Raw genomic sequence first — 23,203 nt, forward strand, 5'->3', positions numbered from 1 at the left:
AATGCACATCACTGCCTTGATTTACTTTCTGTAAAACTTAATACGGTTCTACAACTGTCTCCTCTACAAGGGCAGAATTACCACTCACCTACCGCTGACTGTGCTACCAGACAGGTCCCAGTGACCAGAGGAGCTGGCAAGCACATCTAGAAGCTGTGTAGCCCAGCCCCGATAAGAGGCATGGAGACAGGACTGACGGCCCTAGAGCAAAGCCAGCACTAGGTATGGAAAAGGAGCATGTCAGATCCAACAAACAGAGGCAAACAAAAGAAAATTATTGACAGCATTTTAGGATTCAGACCATGGTTCTTGCAGAAAATGTTGCTGAATACACCCTCTTTACAAGTGGTCTCAAACTTCATAAGAAGTTTGTGTCCAGTTAGTGTACAACAGACTTCTGTTGAAGACTTTGATGCCAGAGCGTACCACCAGTGACTCACATTTGAATGTGGTTAATGAACACGGGCTGGAGCAATAGCACAGTGGTAGGGCGTTTGCCTTGCACGCAGCCAACATGGCCGACCCGAGTTCGATTCCTCCGCCCCTCTCGGAGAGCCCGACAAGCTACTGAGAGTACCTCACCCACACGGCAGAGACTGGCAAGCTCCCCGTGACGTATTCTATATGCCAGACACAGTAACAACAAAGTCTCCAATGGAGACGTTACTGGGCCCGCTCGAGCAATGAACACAAATTATAGTGCTGGTGTCAATGTATTAATGACAAAGGGAATACGGGGGTTATCAGGTATGGACTAAAGAAAGTTGGTCATTGAAGACTGATGAATTCAAGGACTATTCATCAGGGCTGCTGTCTTCACAGAAAAGGAAACACTACCTATTCTTGGTTGTAGAAACTCACTTTTTAAACTCAGTATTTGTGTATCTTATGTCTGGAAGTGGGAAGTGCTATTTACAAGATAAATAAATTTAACTTTTTCCTCTCTCTTAAATCCAGTGTCTTTTCAGGGCTGGAACCATAGCACAGCAGGTAGGACGTTCGCTTTGCATGCGGCTGACCCAGGTTCAATTCCCAGCATCCCATATGGTCCCCCAAGCACCACCAGGTGTAATTCCTGAGTACATAAGCCAGGAGTAACCCCTGTGCATTGCCAGATGTGACCCAAAAATAAATAAATAAATCCATTGTCTTTCCCCAAAAACGTCTGTATTTGCCTTTACATTTGAGCAGTTTGTCTATGAATAGAACTCTAGTGTTTTGGAGATGCCACAAGAAAGGAAAGTCATCTCTATGTTGTACTTCCCTCAAATTCATACATTCATTTCTAATTATCATAAAAGTTCACAATCACAATCACGATCATCCTGTTGTCCGTCGATTGCCTCAAGCAAGCACCAGTAACGTCTCCTTCATCCTAGCCCTGAGATTCTAAAAAGGGCCACATTCAAGGCTCTTTCAGGGTTAGGAGAATGAGACCCATCATTGAAAATGAAAGTTCACAGAAATGCAAATAAAGTCACATTTGAAAAAATCTGTATAGTATTCCATTGTGTGTATATGCCACTACGTCTTGATCCATTCTTCATCTCTTGTTGGAAATTTGAATTGCTCCCATATTCGAGCTATTGTACTATGCACTGTAAAGAATAAAGGCATTTAGGCATCTCTTCAAATTAATGTTTTTGTGTTGTTGGGATAGATGACAAGAAGTGGGATTGCAGGGTCATAATAAATTTTGCAGTACACTGCAACATGAATGGAATGGAAGGGTATCATGTTAAGCAAAATAAGGCAGAATGACAAATACCAGATGATCTCACTCATCTGTGGTCTAGAGAAAAACAAAACAAGGGGAGAGACAGTAATAAACGGTGACAACCCCTTGGCCCTGGATAACAAACGGAGATTATCAAGCAGGGGGAAACGAAGAGGAGGACTAGAAGTAACATAAGGACACCGGATCGGGCGGGGGTAGAGGGCAATGTGCACTTCAGAGTTGTGGAAATTGTTTATCAAGGCCATAAGCATTAACACTATTACAAATCTTAACAAATGACACATTTTGAAAAACGAATTATCAGTCTTTTAAAGTGTCAGGCCATGCAGAAGAAAAGAGAGGCTGAGAGGAAGTCTCAGAGATTGGAGAAGTCCAGACCACTAGATGCAAGGAGAGATCCTGGGTTGGAGCAAGAAAGATTATTCCGAGCTGGTCAAAGGTGGGAAGGAAGGGTATCTGGAAACTCTATTTTATTATTTTATTTTATTGGGGTTTGTGCTACCGGTAAAATAAAACATCAGTGTTAGGGGGCTATTTTCAGTTTACTGTCGAGAGATCACTCCCAGTGGTGCTCAGGGAACTATGCAGTCTCAGAGATTGAACTCAGGACTTCTGTGTGAAAAGCACGTGATCCAGCCCCCTGAGTGATCTCTCTGCCTCCACATCCTATTTCATGTATTTCTACATGTGACTTTTTCTTTCTCCTCTTGAAAAGTAGAGTTTATAATGAAGATTAATTCCACTTGGGTTTTCTGTTTGTTTGGTGGTCATACCCTATGCTGCTCAGGGCTTGTCCTGGCTCTGCATTTAGGGATAACTCTTGGTGAGGCTCAAGGGACTGTATGTGGTACTGGGGATCCAACTGGGGTTGGATGCATGTAATGCAAGTGCCTTCCCCACTGTATTATCTCTCTAGCTCCCAATGGATCTTTCAAAAGGTTACTTTCGGAAGGGGTGAAAGATAGTATAATGGTTCTAGAGTTCAATACCTGGAATCAAACCTTGTTGGGTGCAGGCCTGGGGATCTCCCAAATACAGAAGAAGTCCCTAGTACCATGGTGGTAGCCTGGGTATCCCTGGTACCACAGGGCCCTAGCAGCATCCTTGGGCCCTTGCCCTTAACAGATGGTTGACTGAGAATCTCCAAATGGAACCCATTGACCTCCTGAGCACCACTTGGGGGCACATTCCCCATGCTGCTCCATAAAAAGATTGTCACTCTAGGCACAAGGAAAAGGCACAAGGAAAAGAATGGGTCAGAAGTTGACTCGGGAAAAGAGAGTGCCTTAGTTTGGCACCCAAAGTGCCCCACAGCATGTTTTGAGTCAGTCAAGTTAAACTTGGTCCCTGAGGTGTGTAATGGTTTGCAAGGACAAGAAGACGGTTACTCACCAGGGTGACTTTCCTTTGTGGTTTGAGCAGCTTCGGTTTGTGGAACGTGGTGGCTATGGGAGCTGTGGAAACAGGCCAAGGCTTCAGTGTGCTATTCCTCCCAGCACTCCAGACACCCACGCATCAACCCAGGCATATGCCATGGAGAGATGTGGACTCCCTCCTGCCCCCTGGAAGAACTTATGGTTCTCCTCTAGATACCAGGGCATGTTCCTTGGGGTATCATCTTCTCTCCTGGTCAACAGAAAACCTCTGCAGTAAATGCTTTCCATGACAATGAGGTCTGAGTGCATGCCAGGTAGAGGCCGGGCTTGCATGCTTCCTTGGTTCTTTGTCCTAACTGTACACTAACACTACATGACTTTTGTCCCTGCCAGTAACACTATGATGTCATGAGGGACAGTCTTATTGTCTTCATATAAAAGAGCAACAAATCTATCATCTTCTTTGTCATATTCTTCTTCCTTGTCATATAACTAGTAATTAAATGATGTGGAACTTAGTCTTGGAAGTCAAACAGCCCTCCCTTCAAGGTCAGGCCACTGAGCTCTGAGTCTCAGTTTCATCTCTCATGAGGTAGGGTACTCTACTCTGATTGAAGGAGGCAACTATATAATGCCCAGATAGTGAAGAGGTTCTTTCTCCCTCCCCCAAAGATCAGCACTCCTGGGGCTTCCCAGAATACCCTGCCTTGTAGCCCCTTTTATCCATCCAAGATATGCCCAGCCTTAGCACCATTGGTTTTCACTACAAGGCCTTTCTGTGAATTTATAAGTGAGGGTTCAAGATGTAACTTGTATTGTGATTAAACTGTATTGAACTATATGATTTCCAAAATTTACCGGAATGATTTACAGTCTTACTGTCCTAAAATGTTCTGCTTTCTCCTTTAGAAAAATCAGAGAGCCTCCTTTCCCTTGAAAAAAAACAGGAAAATATCAATAGCCTGTTGCTTCCCCTTTTTTATTGATAAGGCATCCTAATAGCTCAAAGTGACAGATACTATGGAATCAGCCCAGTACTTCCCTCATACCTCGAGCTGACACAAAATCTATGGGGAGGGGGTCAGTTCTGCAAACCACATGGTTACAAGGTCCTACTTTCCCTCTTTCTGCTCTCCCTATCCCAATCCCACAACAAACCCCAGACCCACTTCCTCATCATGGTTGTTTCCACTTAAGCATTTCAGACTTGCTCCCTACCTTTGGCAGGGACAGCGGGAGGAATGTCAGCTTTCTCCTTCCTTCTCTTGCCCTTCTTGGGCTGTAGTGGGGCCAAGCTGGTCACGCTGGTGACGGTCTCCCCTGAGCTGCAGAAAAAAAGGTCTTGTTAAAGCCCAATTCAGGTATGTTTCAAGGAAAGGAAAGAAATGGTGGTGTCCAGGCACTCCCTCTATCAGGTGGGTACTCTTACAGCTGCATGGAGATTGCTCTGCTCACTCCAGGAGGATTTCATGGCCTGGTTCTGATTGTTGGCTAATATAAGCCGATGAGGTAAGAAAGTTATTACTATTTAAGGTTCTTTTTTAAAACCCTGGAGAGACACAAGGCTAACTTAGGGATGCATAAACGAATGGCTATTTACCTGGTTTCATTGGCTGCGGTCTGGTTCAGCTGCATCACCAGTAGGGTATGTACTGTAGGGTATCATTAGGAACTTCTCTTTGAGATCTTCTACAATCAAGGTTTCCCATACTTAACTTATGGCTCATAATGCACAGAGTGTATCCTGCATCCAGGAGGAAGGACCCCCTGGAAGCTGCTCTTGTTAGTCTTGGTTGTCCCCATAATTGCTCACCCTTTCATTTGCTTCACCTTTCCCTTTTGGAAGGGCTTCACCCTGAGTGCTGTGTGTTGTCAATGATCTGGACCTGTACAATCACTGTGGCAGTGTATCACGTGTGCTATCCATGATGGTCCACAGTGACAAGACTGTTAAGCCTTATATTCCAGATATGAAAACCAAGACAAATCTTTATGGTAGTCAATGACATACTCTAACTGACTATAAGTCAACAACCCAGGTGCAAGTGGCAGGCGTGTCTGGCCTGATGTGAAACTGCTCTTGATTCATGAGGAATGTAGTCCATACACCTTCTTGAAGAGCTTCTGCCTGACTTCAACTGATTCTTAGTGGTACCAGCAGCCTAATGGAAAGAAGCGCTTTTTAGATTCTCTTTTCCTTGGGCATATGTTTCAGCCAGATAGGAGTAACTGACAAGAGAAATTATCTCCCTAATTCATAAAGAACTTCTAGGAATTCATATGCTATGACCAACTTCCTAGTAATAAAAATGAATGAGAGCAGTACAGTTTTCACACAAGAGAGAAAGCTCTTCCCTATGAAAATATGCTAAAAGTCCCCCATGAAAGGAATCCAAATTAAAATGTTCTATACTTCCTTTCTCCACATATCAGAATAATAATCGAATGTGAGACAGAACACTCTCCTGGCAAGGGTATAGGGAATTGGGAGCTCAGAAGTACTGCTAGTAAGAGTGTGAACTAGTCCTGACGGGGAATTACTTGGCAATCAGAATAACCTGGGCTGTCAGAACTCAGAGGTTTATGCTTTGTGACCCAGCAATTTCACTTCTGGGAATTTACTCTGCAAATATTCTTTCATGTTTGTGAAATGTTTGTATAAGTTTAGTTATTACAGCACTGTTGGCAATAGCAATATGTTGGAAACAGCCCAGTGTCCACTGGCAGGGGACTGGTTAAAGAAATTATGGTGAAGCCACAAATTGGCACCTGGGTCTCCTGTAGCTGTAGAATGGAATGAAGATGCTATTAATATATTTATAAGGAAATACACATCATTAAGCAAAAGGATTGGGCATTGAATCATGTGTTAAAAATGCCACTTCTCATATGAAAATATGGGAATATAATAATATATACTAGTACTTGTATACACGTGCATAAAGAAACTGGAAGCATTCATAAACATTTAAAAACAGCGCATCCTCAAAATGAGGGTGACAATGAAAAAAGCAGATGGGGGACTGGACAGAGAGAATTAATTATTATTGTACACACACTATGCATACACACACTATATATGTTAATGTATATATGTGTATTATATAAAACACATGGACATATGTATGCACACATGTGAACTATAAGTCATATACATATATTATGCATCTATGCATGATGTATATTACTACAGATAATATGCACACATACATGTATGGGAACATATATAATGGTCATGTGTATACATCATGTGATGGTGTGTTCAGGTGTTTTCTGAACACATGTATGCTATAGACACTACTCTGCACATGTGCACTATGTACACAAACCTGTGTGCACATGTAAAGTGCTACATGTGTGTGCATGAACACTGTGTGTACATGTAATATATATACTCAACACTGCATTATGTGTGTCAACATGTAATATATACACTGTATATACATATACATGTGCATATGTATAATATGGAAAGCATACATATATGGAGTGGTAGCACAGTGGTAGGGTGTTTGCCTTGCACGTGACCGACCCGGCCGACCCAGGTTCAATTCCTCCACCCCTCTCGGAGAGTCCGGCAAGCTACCGAGAGTATCTTGCCCGCACAGCAAAGCATGGCAAGCTCCCTGTGACGTATTGGATATGCCAAACACAGTAACAACAAGTCTCACAATGGAGTCGTTACTGGGCCCGCTCGAGCAAATTGATGAACAACGGGAGAACAGTGCTACAGTGCTACATATATGAACAGATGCACACTACAACACACATATGTATATCGTGTACTACCTGCACCTCACCTGTATATAAACACACACTATACACATGTACACATATATGTACTATATATAACACATGTATGGATATATGCTATATACATATTTATATTTTTAATTATTTTAATTAAAATGTAATTATAAAATCATGTGATTATATCATTTTTGAAAGAGTAAACTAAATACAAGTATGTCCTTATATTTAGTTTTTCAAATGACCATTCTAATATAGTCTTTGAGTTTTAAAAGTAAATAAAGATTGAATCACTCATTGTGAGAAAAACTCTAAGAATACAGTTCCCACTTAGAATCCCCAGTGATAGTTTATTTTTGTTAGGAACAGAAATTCTAACTGTCACAGCTTCAGAGTACAGGGTTCACTATATAAATTCACGAATAGCCAAAAGAAATGCGCTGAAAAAAACCCTCTGCTCATTAAGGGAGAAAAGAAGTCAGAGACTATCTGTATTGCTTAAGTATGTAATCATATAGTCAGCCTTATATTAATACTTATTCATGGTTTCAAATTGGTAATAATAGGTAGGAAATTAAAGAAAAACAATTCTATTGTAACCAAAACAAAATCTTCTAAATATTTCTAGTCATTTTCACCTTCTTTTTAACTTTTTTTTCACAGACTTAATTTTTAAAGAAGTTTTAAGCTCACAGAAAAAATTGAGCAAAAGGGAAGCAAGATAGATAGTATAGTGGTAAGGTGTCTACCTTGCTTTAACCCTCATGTTTAATCCTTGGCATCGCATATATTTTCTCTAGCCCAGTCTGCAGTCAGCAGTAAGCCCTGAGCACCTCTTGGTGTAACCCCAAAACTGGGGGTCGGGGGAAAGTATTTAAGTGAACTTAAGTTACAGAGATTGTTCATAAGCCCCCTACACACCTCAAAACACAGCTTCCCCAATGATCAACAGTATATCCTCTATTCAGGTGATATACTGTTTTGCCAGAAAAAAACTATGCTGACACACCGTTATAAGCAACTAACAATACTTCACATATTTCTCACTCTTGGCGTGATACATTTTGTTTGTTTGGACAAAACGTAACACATCCATCCTCGAATAGCATATAGAATAGTTACCTGTCATGAAAATCCTCTGAACTTTACCTATTCATTCCTCCCACTTCTCAACCCCTGTGAACCACTGACTATTTTAATGTCTTTATAGTTCTGACTTTTCCAGAATGTCATAAAATTGGAAGCATATAGTGCATAGCCTTTTCAGAATGGCTTCCTTCACTGCAGAATGCTTTGAAGTTTCCTTATCTTATAGTGGCTTGATAGCTCATTTTTTAAAAACAATTGATTAGATACCATTTTCTCGAAGTTCTAGAGTTTCTTTATCCTTTCAGCAATAGAAAGATACAGTGGTGCTTCCAAGTCTTGGCAACTATAATGAAAATATTTGTAGAAAAATTGTGAACATTTAACTCTTCTTCGTTTCTTAAATCTTATGCTGTTTGTCAGTTGTACTGAATTTCAGTTTTGCACTCTATACTGAACATTTTCTGCTCTGTTTTATTCTTGTTTCTTCCGGTGAAAGACGTCATAGTTTACTTAGCTATTCCCTGACAACTAGACATCTAATTTGCTTCCCAGTTTGGCATATAAATAGCACTGTTATAAATATATTTGTGCGTAATGGTTTTTCCTTCTTTGATGTTTGGTTTTAGGTTGTATTTTTAGAGCTGGAACTGTTAGTTCACAAATGGTGTACCTCTTTAAAGTATGTTTAATACCAACTATCAAAATCATTTCTGATAAATTTATAGTACTTCCATATAATCACTAAAACAATGGAAAGCACATTTATGCTTTCTCTTTAACATCAGGTTTGATTAAAAAAAACATTTAATGAAGAAAAATGTGATCTCTAACATACATAATTTTCTCCTGCTGGTGAAAACTAACATTTCCCAAGTTTGTGAAATTGTGTTTCCTTGTTCATGAATGATATATGATATATGTATCTATTTATTAGCATCTTGAATATTTTGGTATATATTTGGTATATATAGTACTATTTATTAGCATTTTGAATATTTTGCTATAAACTTTCATATAATTGCCACATCAATCTGATATATCCATTGCAAACATTTTCTTTCCAACTCCCTTTGAATTGTGGACTTTTGTTAAATGCCCAACAATTTCTTTTTGCTAAAATCTTTGGAAAATTCATTTTGTTAATTGTTGCTGAGTGTGGATTGTCTTCCTCAGCTGTAATATGGAAGAATCAAATAATATTTCCCCTTCCTCCCCTCTTCTCTTGAATTCTATAGCTCTTTAATATAAAATGAAAGTTTGGAAACATCATTCACATAAACTTATGCCAGCCTGCCCAAGACTTTTGGAAAGCTGGAGAGCTCTGCTTTGTCACCACATTTCCTTTCAAAACTTTAAAAGTCCACTAAATTTAGTCCTAATTCATACTTCAGCAATAAGAGTCCAAAGACACTGAGTCACCACAATGACATACGGTGGACAAGTTCTCTCTCAGAATCAGAAGGGCTGGTGGGAACTTTTGACTAAGAAAGTCTACTCTATGATTCACTCACAAGAAAGACATTCTGCATCTTGGGTTGGAACGGGTTTGTGTTTGTCTCTGACACAAGGGAGTGAGTGTCACTGGAGCCAGTCAAACCAAGATTTGAAAAAAAGAAGAAAAAGAAAAAAACCTGGCCGGAAACCCCATCTCAATTAGAGGGTAGTGTGACCAGCAAGAGGGTCATTTGTGGGGAACAGGGTTGTGCTTCTGGCTCCAACGAGGGTGGGGCAAAAGGCGCACGTGGGGCTCTTGGTGAGACAAGGACAAGTTTCCGGTCTCCTTGCTTTTTGCTAGAGTCTTTGACCCACCCACCAGGGCTGGGCACCTCTTCTTTATGGTACATGGTGGCTGCATTTTGCAAATGAGTTAAGGGAGGAGGTGTCACTAAAGCTATTCTACTGTGCCTAGAGAAGGGACGTGACACAAGTCACTCACTTTCCTGGGCCTCAGGTCTAACCTATTAAATGGGGAGCAGTATTATTGTGAAGTCCATCAAAGTTTGGCCTGATATTAGAGTCATAAAATGGTGAACTGTACTGACAACAATGTTCAAGGAGTAAGAGCAAGGAGAGATGGTTCACGGGGCAACCTAAAGAGAATGATGTTCCCACCTAAGTATTTAATGGTGTCATGTCTTGGCTCCGTGGGTTTCTACTGAATTCACAGTCACAAGTCAAGTCTACTTGTCCCAAAGAGCCTGGCTTGTCCTCACATTCCCACAGACAGATCTATGTGGTACAACTATCAAATCAGGACACTGCAAGTTGCCAAGCATGAGGGAGAGGCTGTAACCCCAAGCAATGGGTGGTTACCTCGGTTAACAGGAAAAGTGGCCACCTGGAGTTTTCCAGACCAAAAACAAATTGCAAGCAGTCAAGTTTTGCAGACTCTGAAGTTAATGACAAGTCTGATGTACCTCCTAACCAAGGCACTGTGTAAGTGCTTGGTACCTCCAATCTCTGACTCTCCTACTGGGCACATGAAGCCTCTGGGAGGTTCGGCGAAGATACGGGAGCTGATCCAGGTCAGCCAGCCTTCTGGGCTCAGCCTACATAACAAAGTACCAGAAACTAGGACAGAAAAAGGGCAAATCAAGCCAGATCCACAATAGCTGCTCTAGACTTAAAGCAGCTCCCCAAGGAGAAAATGCCAGAAAGCTAGAGATCAGCATTTGGTAGCATTTTTAAGCTTGTATTAAATTCTGGGGTGGGGGTTTCCCAGGATTGTTGCAGCTGCTTAAAACTCCTGCCCTGGTGGGAGGAAGAGGAGTAAATCCAAGTGTTAGGGTCTTGGGCGCAAGAGATGGCTGAATCCTGAACCCTCCAGTATCAGGAGAAGAGATGAAAACAACCTCAAGGAAGCTGTGAGGTTCAGAGTGCACATGTGGGGACCTAAATATAGACCCTGACCCAAGGAGATTCCTGGTGTCCTGCGGGTGGGCGCAGTTTGGATACAGGAAAGGCCTGGGTCATTCTGGCTCAGAGAGAGGCAGGAAGCAGCAGCTGTTGGAGTGCAGGGTGAAGACTCGGTCGTCCCAGGCTCAGGGCTCACTTTTTGATCTCACTTTCTGTCTGAAAGCAAGGGGTGACTGCTTCTAGCCCTCTCAATTACCATTATGCATTCTGGGAGGATTAGCTGCTTCCACTTTTTCTACCCCAAACTCTTTGAACTTTGGAGTAGAGGAGCAGAATCTCTATGTGACGAGACCACCCAAGCCTGCCTCTCTCTTGGCAGCTGACATTTCTCATTCCAGACAATTCCTGGGCATGGGAATGTGCTTCTCTTTTCTACCCAGTTGTGCTCCTCTTCTCTGCCCACTATGAAGACCAGCAGTTTTGCAGAGTCCTGTTAGGGCTCATCCTTCCTGGATTCCACCAGCTTCACACGGCATCTCAAAGGCTGTGCCAAGACAGCATCTTGATTCAAGAGTTTAGAGTCTCCAAATGTAAATTAGTCTCCAGTGTAAATGAGTCTCCAATGTACACAATGACCTGAGCCTGAGGGACAAGAGAACACACCATATCCCAGAGGGTAAAAATTGCTCCAAAGCAGCTGAATGAGTGACCACATTTCTGGGAAGGAAGAGCTCATATGAACACCACATGCAAGCAGACTATTGTTGACTCTATCCAGAATCATCAGCCAGGCCCATCTTACCGGCCTGTCCCCTCCATGGCTGCCTTCCTTACTGTGGGCATGGAAGATGCTAAGCTGAAGCAATGGTGACCACCTAGACAGAGAACTGACACGGGGGATGCTGTCAGGAGAGATGCACCATACTTGTTTCCCTGCCCTTGCCAACCTCTTGCATTGGTGAACAGGGACAGAGGGAGGGACCCAGAGCAAGTAAGTGGACAAGAAAACCAGCAAACTACCACAAAAAAGGTCGGGACATGTGCTAATCAATGCCTTTGGACTTCATTGGCAGCTACACCCCCAACAACTCTAGCTTTACCTGGTCCGTTCTGACTGTCTCTTTGCTCTGTGCCTAGCTCAGCGCTGTGAAGGTCGATACTGTGACACTCAGCAACCAATATGAACACAGTCCCTTAATGGGGCTGAGTATCAGCTCTGGAGATGAGTGACTGGGCTGCTGTAGGCCCCTTGCTGCTCCACGCTCTCTGTCTCTCTCTCTCTGTCTCTCTTTCTCTGTCTCTCTCTGTCTCTCTGTCTCTCTCTCTCTCTCTCTCTGTGTGTATGTGTGTGTACTTTCTCATCACAGACCTACTCATGGGGTTGTCATATGAAAAATGACAGCGTGTGTCCACTCTTAGTCCTCTGTTCCGAGCACTGCCTTTATTGGAAGTGCAGCTTGGATATGGGCTGGTCATCTACAGATGACCATCCCTCTAGGCATGTGCTCCTGACTCTCCTCCCAGCCATGGTGTCTGCCTGGACTCCACATTCCCACATTCTGCCTCCAGCCCCAGACCTTTCTCCTCCCTCTCTCTACTTCCCAGGCCTCTTCTCCTAGACATTCCCCTGCATCCTTGAGTCCTGGGCCTGGTACCAGTTCCAGGAAGACCACAGGAAAGGCACATCGCCCAAGCGCAAGTCCCAAAGGTCAGGAAGTCAAGTACTTGGAACTCCAGGGATGCTCTTATTGAAATAAAACTTGTTTCTCTCTCTTTGAACTTCTCTTAGAAAGAATGAAATTCCCTAAAGTCTCGGGATTCCACTCAGGGTCACGTGGCAAGTCCCAGCCAGCCCCAGGGCCAGCTTGAGGGTCTGTCCCCTGCTTGAGAGTTTTCATTCCTGGACTCTTGCCTGAAATCCTGTGCTCCCTGACCCTTCTCCCTTAGCAGGAAGTGGTCAGAGGACAGACAAGGACATGGATCCCCATGATAGCTCAGGACTTCAGCAGCCCAGCCACTCATTGCCATGCACAGCTGAAAGAACAGGATCTGAGCGTCCCCAGCCTGATAGGGACTGAAGGAGCTGCTTGGGCTGCAGAGAGAAATCAGCTAAAGGTCTGACTTTGAGGGCAAAGTGAGTTCACCAGTCAGACACTGTGGCAGGGAATCTGGGCTGCAGACCCAGAGAAACTGGCAGGCGGTACTAACCAGGGAGGGAAATGCAAGTGGACAGGGTATCCACACCAGTGTCCGAGGGGTAGGCCTGGCCCCTGAGGGTCTGAGCGTGAGGATGAAATAAAGGCAGCAGTTTTGGGGATGGCCCAATGAGAGGATCAAGCAGCCTCACTGACCACACCAGCTGGTAGACTCCTATCCTCTCTGTTTGTGGGCAGATAGCTTAGACCTGGGGGAATGAAAATGCTAGTGCCCACCAGGCAGGGGTGACATCCTCATGGTACCCTCCAGGCTCAGTCCGCACCAGCTCCTAGCCGGGTGGTTAAAGAAGGAGGGAAGTAGGACCCTAGAGTGGGCACTCCCCACTGCTGATGCAGGTCAGAACCAGCAGGGCATGCAGATCCTGAGAAACCCCACAGGCCGGCCTTCTGTAGCTCAGACCCCCCAGCCCTGACCTCTCCACTCCACTAGCTGAAATGCCAACCCCTGTGGCCTTTCGAAAAATATGCTTTTAAAAAGAATCAGCTTTAGTGAATTATAATTTATAAACCATAAAATTCACTAGCTATAAGTGTGCAATTCAATATTTTGGCAGGATTACTGTACAACCACCACTACAGTATAGTTTTAATTTTTGTGATTGTTTTCTTTGTATTTTGTTCTACAGCCATACCTGGAGATGCTCACGATTTACTCCTGGCTCTACACTCAGGGGCCCATATTTGGTACCTGGGATCAAACCCAGAGTACTTATGTCCTATCCAGTACTACAGTATAGTTTTAGACCATTTTTGCCACCCCTCCAAAATTCCCACCCTCTTATTTATGCCTCGCTCTCACCCTCAAGTCATTACTAATCTATTTTATGTCTCTATATTTACTTTTGCTGGATATTTCGAAGAAATAGAAAACAATAATATGTAATTCTTGGCATTGAGTTTCTCTCAGGAAACATCATGCTTTGAGATTCATCCATGCAGGAGCCTGTATCAGCAATCTATTCCTTTCTATTACCAAATATTTTGTAGAAAACAAAATTTTATTTCTTCATTTACCAGTTACTGGGAACACTGAAATTGTTTCCGGTATCTGATTACTCTGAATAAAGCAACAATAAACCACTACACAGATCTCTTTGTGTGGACAAACTTCTCAACATTTTGCCATGGAGCATGACATTCACGTATGGTTGCACTCCACTAGACCAAGAAAGGTCTATTTACTTCTAGTTTAGTTTAGTAAGGGATTTTACACTTTTTAACAATCAGTTATTTGAATATTTTTATTTGTTAGGTTAAATTTCTTGATCTCCTCCATCCTTGAATATTTTCTAAGTATTTATAGCAATTATTGAGAGCGGAGCATTAAAATCTCAAGTATTCACCTAAAATTGACTATTTCATCTTTCAGTTTTCCATATGTTTTATGTATATTGAGGCTCTATTGCTTGGTCTGTTTGTTTTGTTTTATTGGGGGTGTCACATCTGGTAGTGCTCTGGGGATACTTCCAGCTAAGTCGTTGCTACTGTTGTTTGGGGGTCATGCAGTACAGGGGATCAAACCCAGGACTCCTGCCTGCATACAGGAATGCATTCTAGCTCACTGAGCTATATGCCTCCAGCCTCAACACAATAAACTGTTAAATCTCCCTGCTATATTGACCTTTTATGATTATAAAACTTCTTTCTTTGCCTCTAATAACAATTTTATGTATTTATTTTTGGTTTTTGGAGGCCACTTCTGGAGATGCTCAGGGGTTACCCCTGCTCTGCATTCAGGAAATCACTCCCATGTGGTTCAGGGACCAATTGGGATGATAGGGATCAAACCTGGGTTAGCACATTCAAGGCAAATGCCATACCCACTGTACTACTGCTCCAGTCCTAGTATTTTTTGTTTTAAATTATATCTGTTCTAATAGATGTTTTGCTACCTCTCTTACTATTTGCAAGGTATGCCCTTTCCCTTATTTGGGGACTCTATTCTCCCACAAATATGCATATGTCACCACAATATTCTTGTGCCAACCAAAACCCAAACCTAAAGACAGTAGAGCTGTTGGATATCCTTGCTTATTACTTCTACTACTTCTGAGATTACAGCTTCCACTGACTGTTCTACACTACACATTGCTCCAAGTCAAGCAAAAGCCCTTCTACCACAGCAGAGAAACTGATGTCCTCATAGAACTCTCTGCCCTGAAAGAACCTCTGAGTATCAGATTGACACAAGGCCAAAACTCCACAGAGTACTACAGTTCTTATCAGCAAATCAGCTGTTCCTAGAGTATAAAAGTCCCACTGTTTAGTATATCTCTTTGGTCTATTTCCAGAGTGCTAAAATAGTTATGTGTGTCCATTCTGTTCAGTTTTATCCTTGTTTGTGGGAAGAGAGGATCTGCTGATTTCCTAAGTTATAGTCTTTTTCTTGGGGACAGATGTTTGAAACTATAGTCTGGTCAGCTCTACAATAACAGAGACTTCTGCCTCTTTTTCTTACTGCTTATTCCCTGGCAGAGAGTAGTTGGTAGACAATGAACTTTTAATGAAATAAAATTGCATCCTGATACTGGTAAGGAGGTTTCTAAGAATCCCAAACCAACACCAGTTAACACAAAATGGTCAAATTTATTGGGACTGTTAACAGGGCTCTCCAGCAAAATCTAAATTTATTTTTAATTGAAACTTCTACCAAGATAATTATAAAGTCACAGATGATAGTATTAAAACATAGAGTTCCTATGTAAACTTTGCCTGGATTTCCTCAGAGATTAACCAATTGCTATTTGTTTCAGTGATTTTCTGGATTGCTTTACTGTTTTCAATTTCACCTCTTTCCTTTTTTGATCTTTATTTCCTTCCTATTGTTAGCTCTAGGTTTTAATTTTTTAAAACTATTGGGTGGTCTCCTCAGAATCAAACTTGGTACCTCAGACAATCTATATGTTTGGGGATTATTATGTTATTTTTTCTTATTTTCATGAGATGAGACTTCAGAATGTTGGTTTTAGGTTTTTCTTTATTTCCATAGAAGCATCGAATAGTATAAGTATCTCTGTTAGTGCGTTATCTGCACCCCACATATTTTGTTAATTATTTTCATCTTTTAGTTAATTATTAAAAATTGTTTCCTTTTCAACTTCCTTTGACCATGGACTATTCAAAAGTAGTTTCTTTAAGTTTCCATGTAATAGATATTTGATTGCTATTGTTTTTTTATTTCTAGATTGATTGCACTAATATTTCTATTCTTCTAAACTTGCCGAGGTCTAATAGCCTAGGATTAAGATGGTCTAAGATGAACCATCTCTTATTGTGGATGTTTCAGGGAGCTGGGAAACTTATGTTTGTTTTCTTGGCTACAGTATTTTCTATGTAGCAATACAGTCTTTTTGGTTGATTGTGTTGCCTAGTTTTTCAATATCCTTACTAATTTTATGTCTAGTGTTTCTATCCACTGTTAAGAGGGGAGCATTTATGTCATCATCCATAACTGTAAGTAGATTTATCCATTTATTCTTTCAGATTTTTCAGTTTTTGCTTTATTGTTATCATGTGTTGCTTGATATGTACAAGAAATCAACAATGGCATTGTGTTTAAAGTGAGTCTTTTGGAAAGGAAAGGAATGTGAGTCTTTTGGAAAGCCACTTAAGAATAATCTACACTATCTTTATCATTTGATTCATACATTTAAACCATTTACATTTAAAATAAATAGTATGCTAATAAACAAGTCTGATATTTTATTATTTGTTTTCTGTCTGCATTCTGTGCTCCTCATTCTTTTGATTTTTTTATGTTGCCACAAAATACTTTATTATTCAATGTTTATTTTTTAATAATGATTTTTTTAAAAAAATTTATTAGTGAAACACCATGAGGTCCAGTTGTAGACTTACAAATTTTTGTGCTTGGGTTTCAGTTATACAATGATCGAGTACCCATCCCTCCACCAGTGCCCATTCTCCACCACCACTAATCCCAGTGTCCCTCCCACCCCCCCCATCCCCTCATCCTACCCTGCCTCTGTGGCAGGGCATTCCCTTTTGTTCTCCCTCTCCTTTTGGGTGCTTGGTTTGCAAAAGAGGAATTGAGTGGCAATCATGTTCAGTCTATAGTCTACTTTCAGCATGCATCTCCCATCCTGGGCGGATCTTCCCAAAACGCTTTATTTGGTGTTCCCTTCTCTATCTGAGCTACCTTTACCCCTAGCATGTGCGGCTGGCCTCCAAGCCATGGAGTAAACCTACTGGTACTTATCTCGGCTATTCTTAGGTGTTAGTCTCCTATTTTGTTACTTTATAAAGGGTACTTTCTAAATAGTGTTTATTGGCAGTACTGTGGGCCACTAGAGCCATTCCAGTTGGTGCTGGTTATACTTGTTTGTGGTAAGAGAGGATTTGCTGATTTCCTAAACTATAGTCAAACATCTTTTTCTTGAGTACATATGTTTGAACCTACTTTCTGATCCGCTCTATAATAGAAGCGATCTACCATACCATACCATAGCAGTGCATGGTATCAAAGTCACAACCTTGCATAAGCTTAAACTATACACTCCAATTTATGTTATCTTCTTGGTCTTCAACAATATTTTTAGAGGCATTCTTTCAATTATTTCAATGATTGATTCAAGTTTACCATCTTGCTATAGTCTACAAGTGCCAACATTCTACCACTTTGAGTGAACAGTAAAAGCCTCACTTCCAATTAGGTCATTTTAACTTCACCGTCTTTAAATATCACAATGTTCTTCATAATTTAAGATATTATAATTTCAGAGGTTTAAGAAAAATTATGGTTGTCATCTCTATTCTTTTCATGTTTGCAAGATATGCCATTTCTTTCTGTCCTTCATGGATTCAAAATTTTAAAAATGCATTGTCATTGAAATTTATGTTTCCCTGTAGGAAATGTGTTATTTTTCTCTACTCACTTTAATTGTAATTTTCTTTCACAGCCTTTCAGAATCTTCCTTTGAGTGTCCCATAGTATTTCCGAGACTTACAGTTGTGTTTAGTAGAGAAGAGAAAAAAATAAAATTTCTTGTTCAAACTGAACATCTCAAACTTTTAGACATAATGACTATCTACAATATCTCTTATATGGTGTGTTCCACAAGCTAAACTAAGGTGTTATAAATAAATATGTGTGTACGTGTATATATAAATATACATACATATATATGTAAAGTAAAGGCTCTCCCATTGTTCATCGATTTGCTCGAGCGGGCCCAGTAACGTCTCCATTGGAGACTTTGTTGTTACTGTGTTTGGCATATCGAATACGTCACGGGGAGCTTGCCAGGCTCTGCCGTGTGGGCGAGATACTCTCAGTAGCTTGCCGGGCTCTCGGAGAGGGGTGGAGGAATCGAACTCGGGTCGGCCATGTTGGCTGCGTGCAAGGCAAACGCCCTACCGCTGTGCTATCACTCCAGCCATATATATGTATATGTGTATATATATTTGTGTATATATGAATATACATGTACGTATATCACATTTCCAAGAGTGTAGCCTTGTGCAAATAGGCACTGGTAGAGAGGGATTAGGAGTGGAAAGTACTCAGTCTAGTTTCCAGCCCTTCCAGCTCATTCCTAAGCCAGGAATACATCCATGTAGGAAGAGGTACAAAGCCTCCTTCAGCATGCAAGCTAAGCCAGCATGAGCCACATCTTCTCTAGACCTCCAGAAGTTGACAGCAGAGAATAAAATCCATAAATGCACAGGTGCATGCATCTACACATTTTAGAACAATTTATGGACTAATACACAGACATTGAGGTAAAAATATTAATTTAACTGATATCTTGATCATATATAAAAAGAAGTCAAATAGAAAAGGGTTTCATTTCGAGTGAGGAGGGGAAAAGGAAAATGTATACCTACCTGTTCTGAGGGCATTTCACCAAATAATGTCTCACTGTGAAAGAAAAATAAATAAAAAATGGTAAGTAACTGCTACTGTAGCTAGATAAATTTCAGGCATTATCAGGAAATGTGAGCACTTTGGTGTTGCCAAGATGTTGGTCCATGTCATCTCCAGAGCTTTCCTACTTGTCTCTTGATCAAAGCAACAAGGCCAGAGCCCGGGCACCACAGTGATGCGCTGGATCCAGACAGGTACAAGACTTTATGTAACGTGAAACATTCACTTTAGGCCAAATCAGACTGAGTTGAAGTCTAGTGTGCTGGGCTCTAGAACAAGTCACTCAGCTTCTGAACTCTGCCTTAGTTAAGAGAGAATCTTATTAGGGAAAGCTGGGCTCACTTGCTTCCACTTAAACGCTTCTCTGTGTAAAATATTTTCTGAGTAATGTTGTTCTAGGACCTTGGGAAAATAGTCTTAGAGAAAGACATTCCCTATAGTAGATATCCTTGATGAAAACCAAATGATTCTATTTACAGTGGGAAAACAAGGATCCAAAGGCGCTTACCTTAAATAACTATCGAAGTTTCTCAATTGAATTCATCCCAAATGGAAATAAAACTGCAACAGTCATTGGGTTCTGGGTTGTGTGGTGAACCAATGGCCTTAATGAATCACATCTCCCTGATCTTTCTAAAATACTGACTCCCAGTTTAGTCACATGGTTTGCTTTGGCCAGTGAAACATTAATCAATATGCTCCATGCAAAGGCACAGAATATTGTTTTGTCCTGAATTTGCAATTTCTCTTGTATGAAATTCTTCTGCTACCCACTAGAAAATATGACTGCATGGAGCAGGTCACCTCAGTTGATTCACCAGCAGATTGCAGCTGCATGAGTAAATATGACTGAGGCCATAACGGCTTAGCTGAATCCAGTCCAAACTGCTGATGTGTAGAATTGCAAGTAAACAAAATACTTATGCTAAACTATTAGCACAGCGGTAGGGCATTTGCCTTGCACATAGCCAACATGGCCGACCCGAGTTCGATTCCTCCGTCCCTCTTGGAGAGCCCGACAAGCTACCGAGAGTATCTAGCCCGTGCGGCAGAGCCTGGCAAGCTCCCCAAGATGTATTCGATATGCCAGACACAGTAACAACAAAGTCTCCAATGGAGACGTTACTGGGCCCGCTCGAGCAAATCGATGAACAACGGGAGGGCCTTTACCTTTTACCTTTAAACTATTATAGTCAGACTGATCTGCAGGTGGGCAATATAGGTTCCAGGTCAGATAGACTGTTCTCAGGACTAGAGAGACAGTACAGAGGGTAAGGTGTTTGCCTTGCCATGCTGACTTAGGATAGACTTGGCACCATCCATCTATGGTCCTCTGAGCCAGCCAGGATTGATCCTTGAGCAAGGAAAACAAAACAAAACATGACAGAAGTTCTTTTTTGTTTTTTCTTTTTGTTTTTCGGGTCACACCTGGCAATGCACAGGGGTTATTCCTGGCTCTTGCACTCAGAAATTACTCCTGGCGGTGCTCAGGGGACCATATGGGTTGCTGGGAATCGAACTCGGGTCGGCTGCGTGCAAGGCAAACGCCCTACCCACTGTGCTATCTCTCCAGCTCCCAGAAGTTCTTTTTTTAAAGGAACTTTTGTTTGGTTTTCTTTTTCAGGAGGGCTTATTCCTTGTTTTGTACTCAGGGATCACTACTGGAATTGCTCTGTGGATCATAATCGATGCCAGGGATGGAAACCTGGGCTCCATGCAAGGTAAGTGCCTCACCCACAGTACTGTATTTCTAGCCCATTAGAAGGGCTTTTACAGATTTGTGTGGTCCAGTTCCCAGCAGTACCAAAAAGTCTTTCTGCATTCCATTTACTTAGCACCTATTATGTACCATGTACCAGATAATTTACAGATGCAGCAACAACAACAACAATAATAATAATAACCATAGTATATAATGTTCATGCCATGTGATTCTGGCACTATTCCAAGCTTACTATTTGGATTTGGGGTCTTTAGACTAATGTTTGTATACCCCTGGCCACTCATAAAGACTTTCTAAAAAATCGATAATTGGATACTCATATTTAGGGTACTCTTTCCTAAGAATTTATTGTCCTGAAACATATCTGAAGTCTGCCTACATTCCTTTCACCCTTCCCATTCACATCACCTTTTCTAATTCATAAAATTAAAGTTTACTTATGACCCACTCTAAGGAGACCTGTCCTGGAGGGTGAAAAGCCCTGGGGCAAGAAATAAAAATGATTTGAAATATTGGTGTCTGTGTGGAGAAAGTACATGCCTAATGATTGAACAACAACTAAGCCTTTTACAAAGAGGAGAGGTTTCGTTAATTTGCTTTCAACAAGGACTGACTAGTGACCTAATCCAGCTGTCAACTAGTAGAGTACCAAAAATAGTTTTCAATGATAGATTATTCTATGACTTTTATATAGAGCTTAAAGCTGTTTACAGCACTGAGGGATCTAAGAATACCCCATGCATTCTCTCTTCATTTTATATTGAACAATGTATCTCAGAGATAACACCTATTTTAAAATTAAGAATAGAAATTGATGCTAAATTCTATCACTGAGAAAATTCATATAGGGTGTATATGAAGTAAATATAAAAATCCATTTCAATAAAGATACAATTCTAATAAACCTTACTTCTTAGGATTATTAATTATTTATCTAAATTTATAATATATTTATGCAGTTTTGATTAATTTTATATAATTTTCCAAATCTCACTAATTGCACAGTATTGATAACTCAATACAGAAGAGAGTATTTTCATATCTAAAGTATACCTAGGGTATAAGGCAATATAAAATTTTTTATCTAAATTTATATATACATATATTTAATAAAATATAATTGAGTAATCAATATACCATATTCAAAGCACACTATCTAATAAAGTAGAATAAAATATTTTATTGGAAGTGGATTTAAGATAAAAGTTCAATTGAAAAAAGGACAATATAAAATTTCTGGCAACAAAAACTTGTTCATAGAACCTTTCTTTTGCCCTCACAGTACCTTTAAAAGTAAACAGATCTGGTTATGAAATTCATAACATTCAGATGGAAAGGAGGGCTGTAGCCATTTCATTGTAAGCCATCTGATTTGTAATATTCTGGAATTCATATCCTTTGCAATGACTCACATTTATGATAAATTTTAGATGTCAACCAAAAACACTCAAGAGTACATTATTTTTAAAAGAATTCTTTTGAGGGCTATGCTAGCATTAATTTGTGATGCTTCATAAATAAAATTATCTCTCTATATTTTTTAAAGAGAGAGAGAGAGAGAGAGATTAAGACAGAGGAACACTCAGGGGGAGACCAATCTAGACACAGGGAAAAGACAGTCTCCTTCAAAGCCAGGAAGAGGCCTCAGAAGAAACCCACTCTGCAGACACTGTGATGTCTGCCTTGCAGACACAGAACTGTGTGAAAATAAATGTGCACTATCTAAGGTGCTTGTCTGCAGTCTGTTCTCTGGCAGCCCAGTAAAGTAGTCCTTTTGGGGATGAGGGGTTACAGAAGGGGTCAGGCTGCCTCCTGACCTGGATGAATGCACATAATAGAGCTTCTACAGATGAAATGGAGTCTCTCAGCACAGTGTGAGCCCGCTAGAGCACCAGGGAAGCATGGCAAAGCTGGGTCCGAACCAGAGAGAATCTCATGAGAACCCTTAATAGCCCCGTGAGGAGAGTGGAATCTCGCCCTCATTTCACAGGGAGACATAGAGGCTAAGGACATTTACTTGGGATCTGGGTCAGGGCCCCTCAAACTGGTCAACTCCAATCCCCTTTTCATCTGAGAAATGTCAACAGGGACAAGCATTGCCAGAAACACCTCAGATTCGTGGGTATGATTTTGATTTGTGTTTTGTTCATGGCATGATTAGAAACAATTTACTGTGGTTGCTGAGTCTGTTGTGACTCACAGGTTAAGAAGCTGAGGGCTGGAAGAACTAGGTGTGTAAGTAAAGGAGTTTGAATCTAGCGTGTCATTAGCAGGCTACTGGGAAGTCTGCTGAGTCCCCCACAATGGGTGGCAGAGGGTCTACAAGAGCCTGTCGAGTCTTCCCACATACTCAGAACCAAGTCTGCATCTTGAAACTGACTGCAGAGTAGAAGGCTCAGACTGCCCAAGTGTCTGATGACAAGTTATGAGATTTCATCCAGCTCAACCCTCTGCTCCTGAGCCAGTAGCCCCAGTCCATGCTCTGCAGCCTCCCCACCTCTGCACAAGGCTGAGAATGGGACTGTAGCACTGTGGCACTGTCATCGATTGCTCGAGTGTTCATCGATT

The 23,203-nt window shown here is 41.2% G+C and overlaps 1 protein-coding gene across 1 annotated transcript in view; it reads right to left on the reverse strand.

Annotated features, from left to right (window-relative positions):
- Nucleotides 1–23,203, reverse strand: part of VSTM4 (V-set and transmembrane domain containing 4) — a 94,132-nt gene that overhangs the window by 25,306 nt on the left and 45,623 nt on the right. Inside the window, exons 5-7 of the mRNA XM_056130476.1 lie at nt 18,873–18,906; nt 4,333–4,439; nt 3,131–3,192 (exon numbers count right to left, since the gene is read on the reverse strand). Coding sequence (XP_055986451.1) covers nt 3,131–3,192; nt 4,333–4,439; nt 18,873–18,906 — 203 coding nt within the window. The remainder of the gene's footprint in view (nt 1–3,130; nt 3,193–4,332; nt 4,440–18,872; nt 18,907–23,203) is intronic.

The sequence above is a fragment of the Sorex fumeus genome, unplaced genomic scaffold (genome assembly GCF_029834395.1).
Source record: "Sorex fumeus unplaced genomic scaffold, SorFum_2.1 ptg000078l, whole genome shotgun sequence".
In the NCBI taxonomy this organism is placed as follows: Eukaryota; Metazoa; Chordata; class Mammalia; order Eulipotyphla; family Soricidae; genus Sorex; species Sorex fumeus.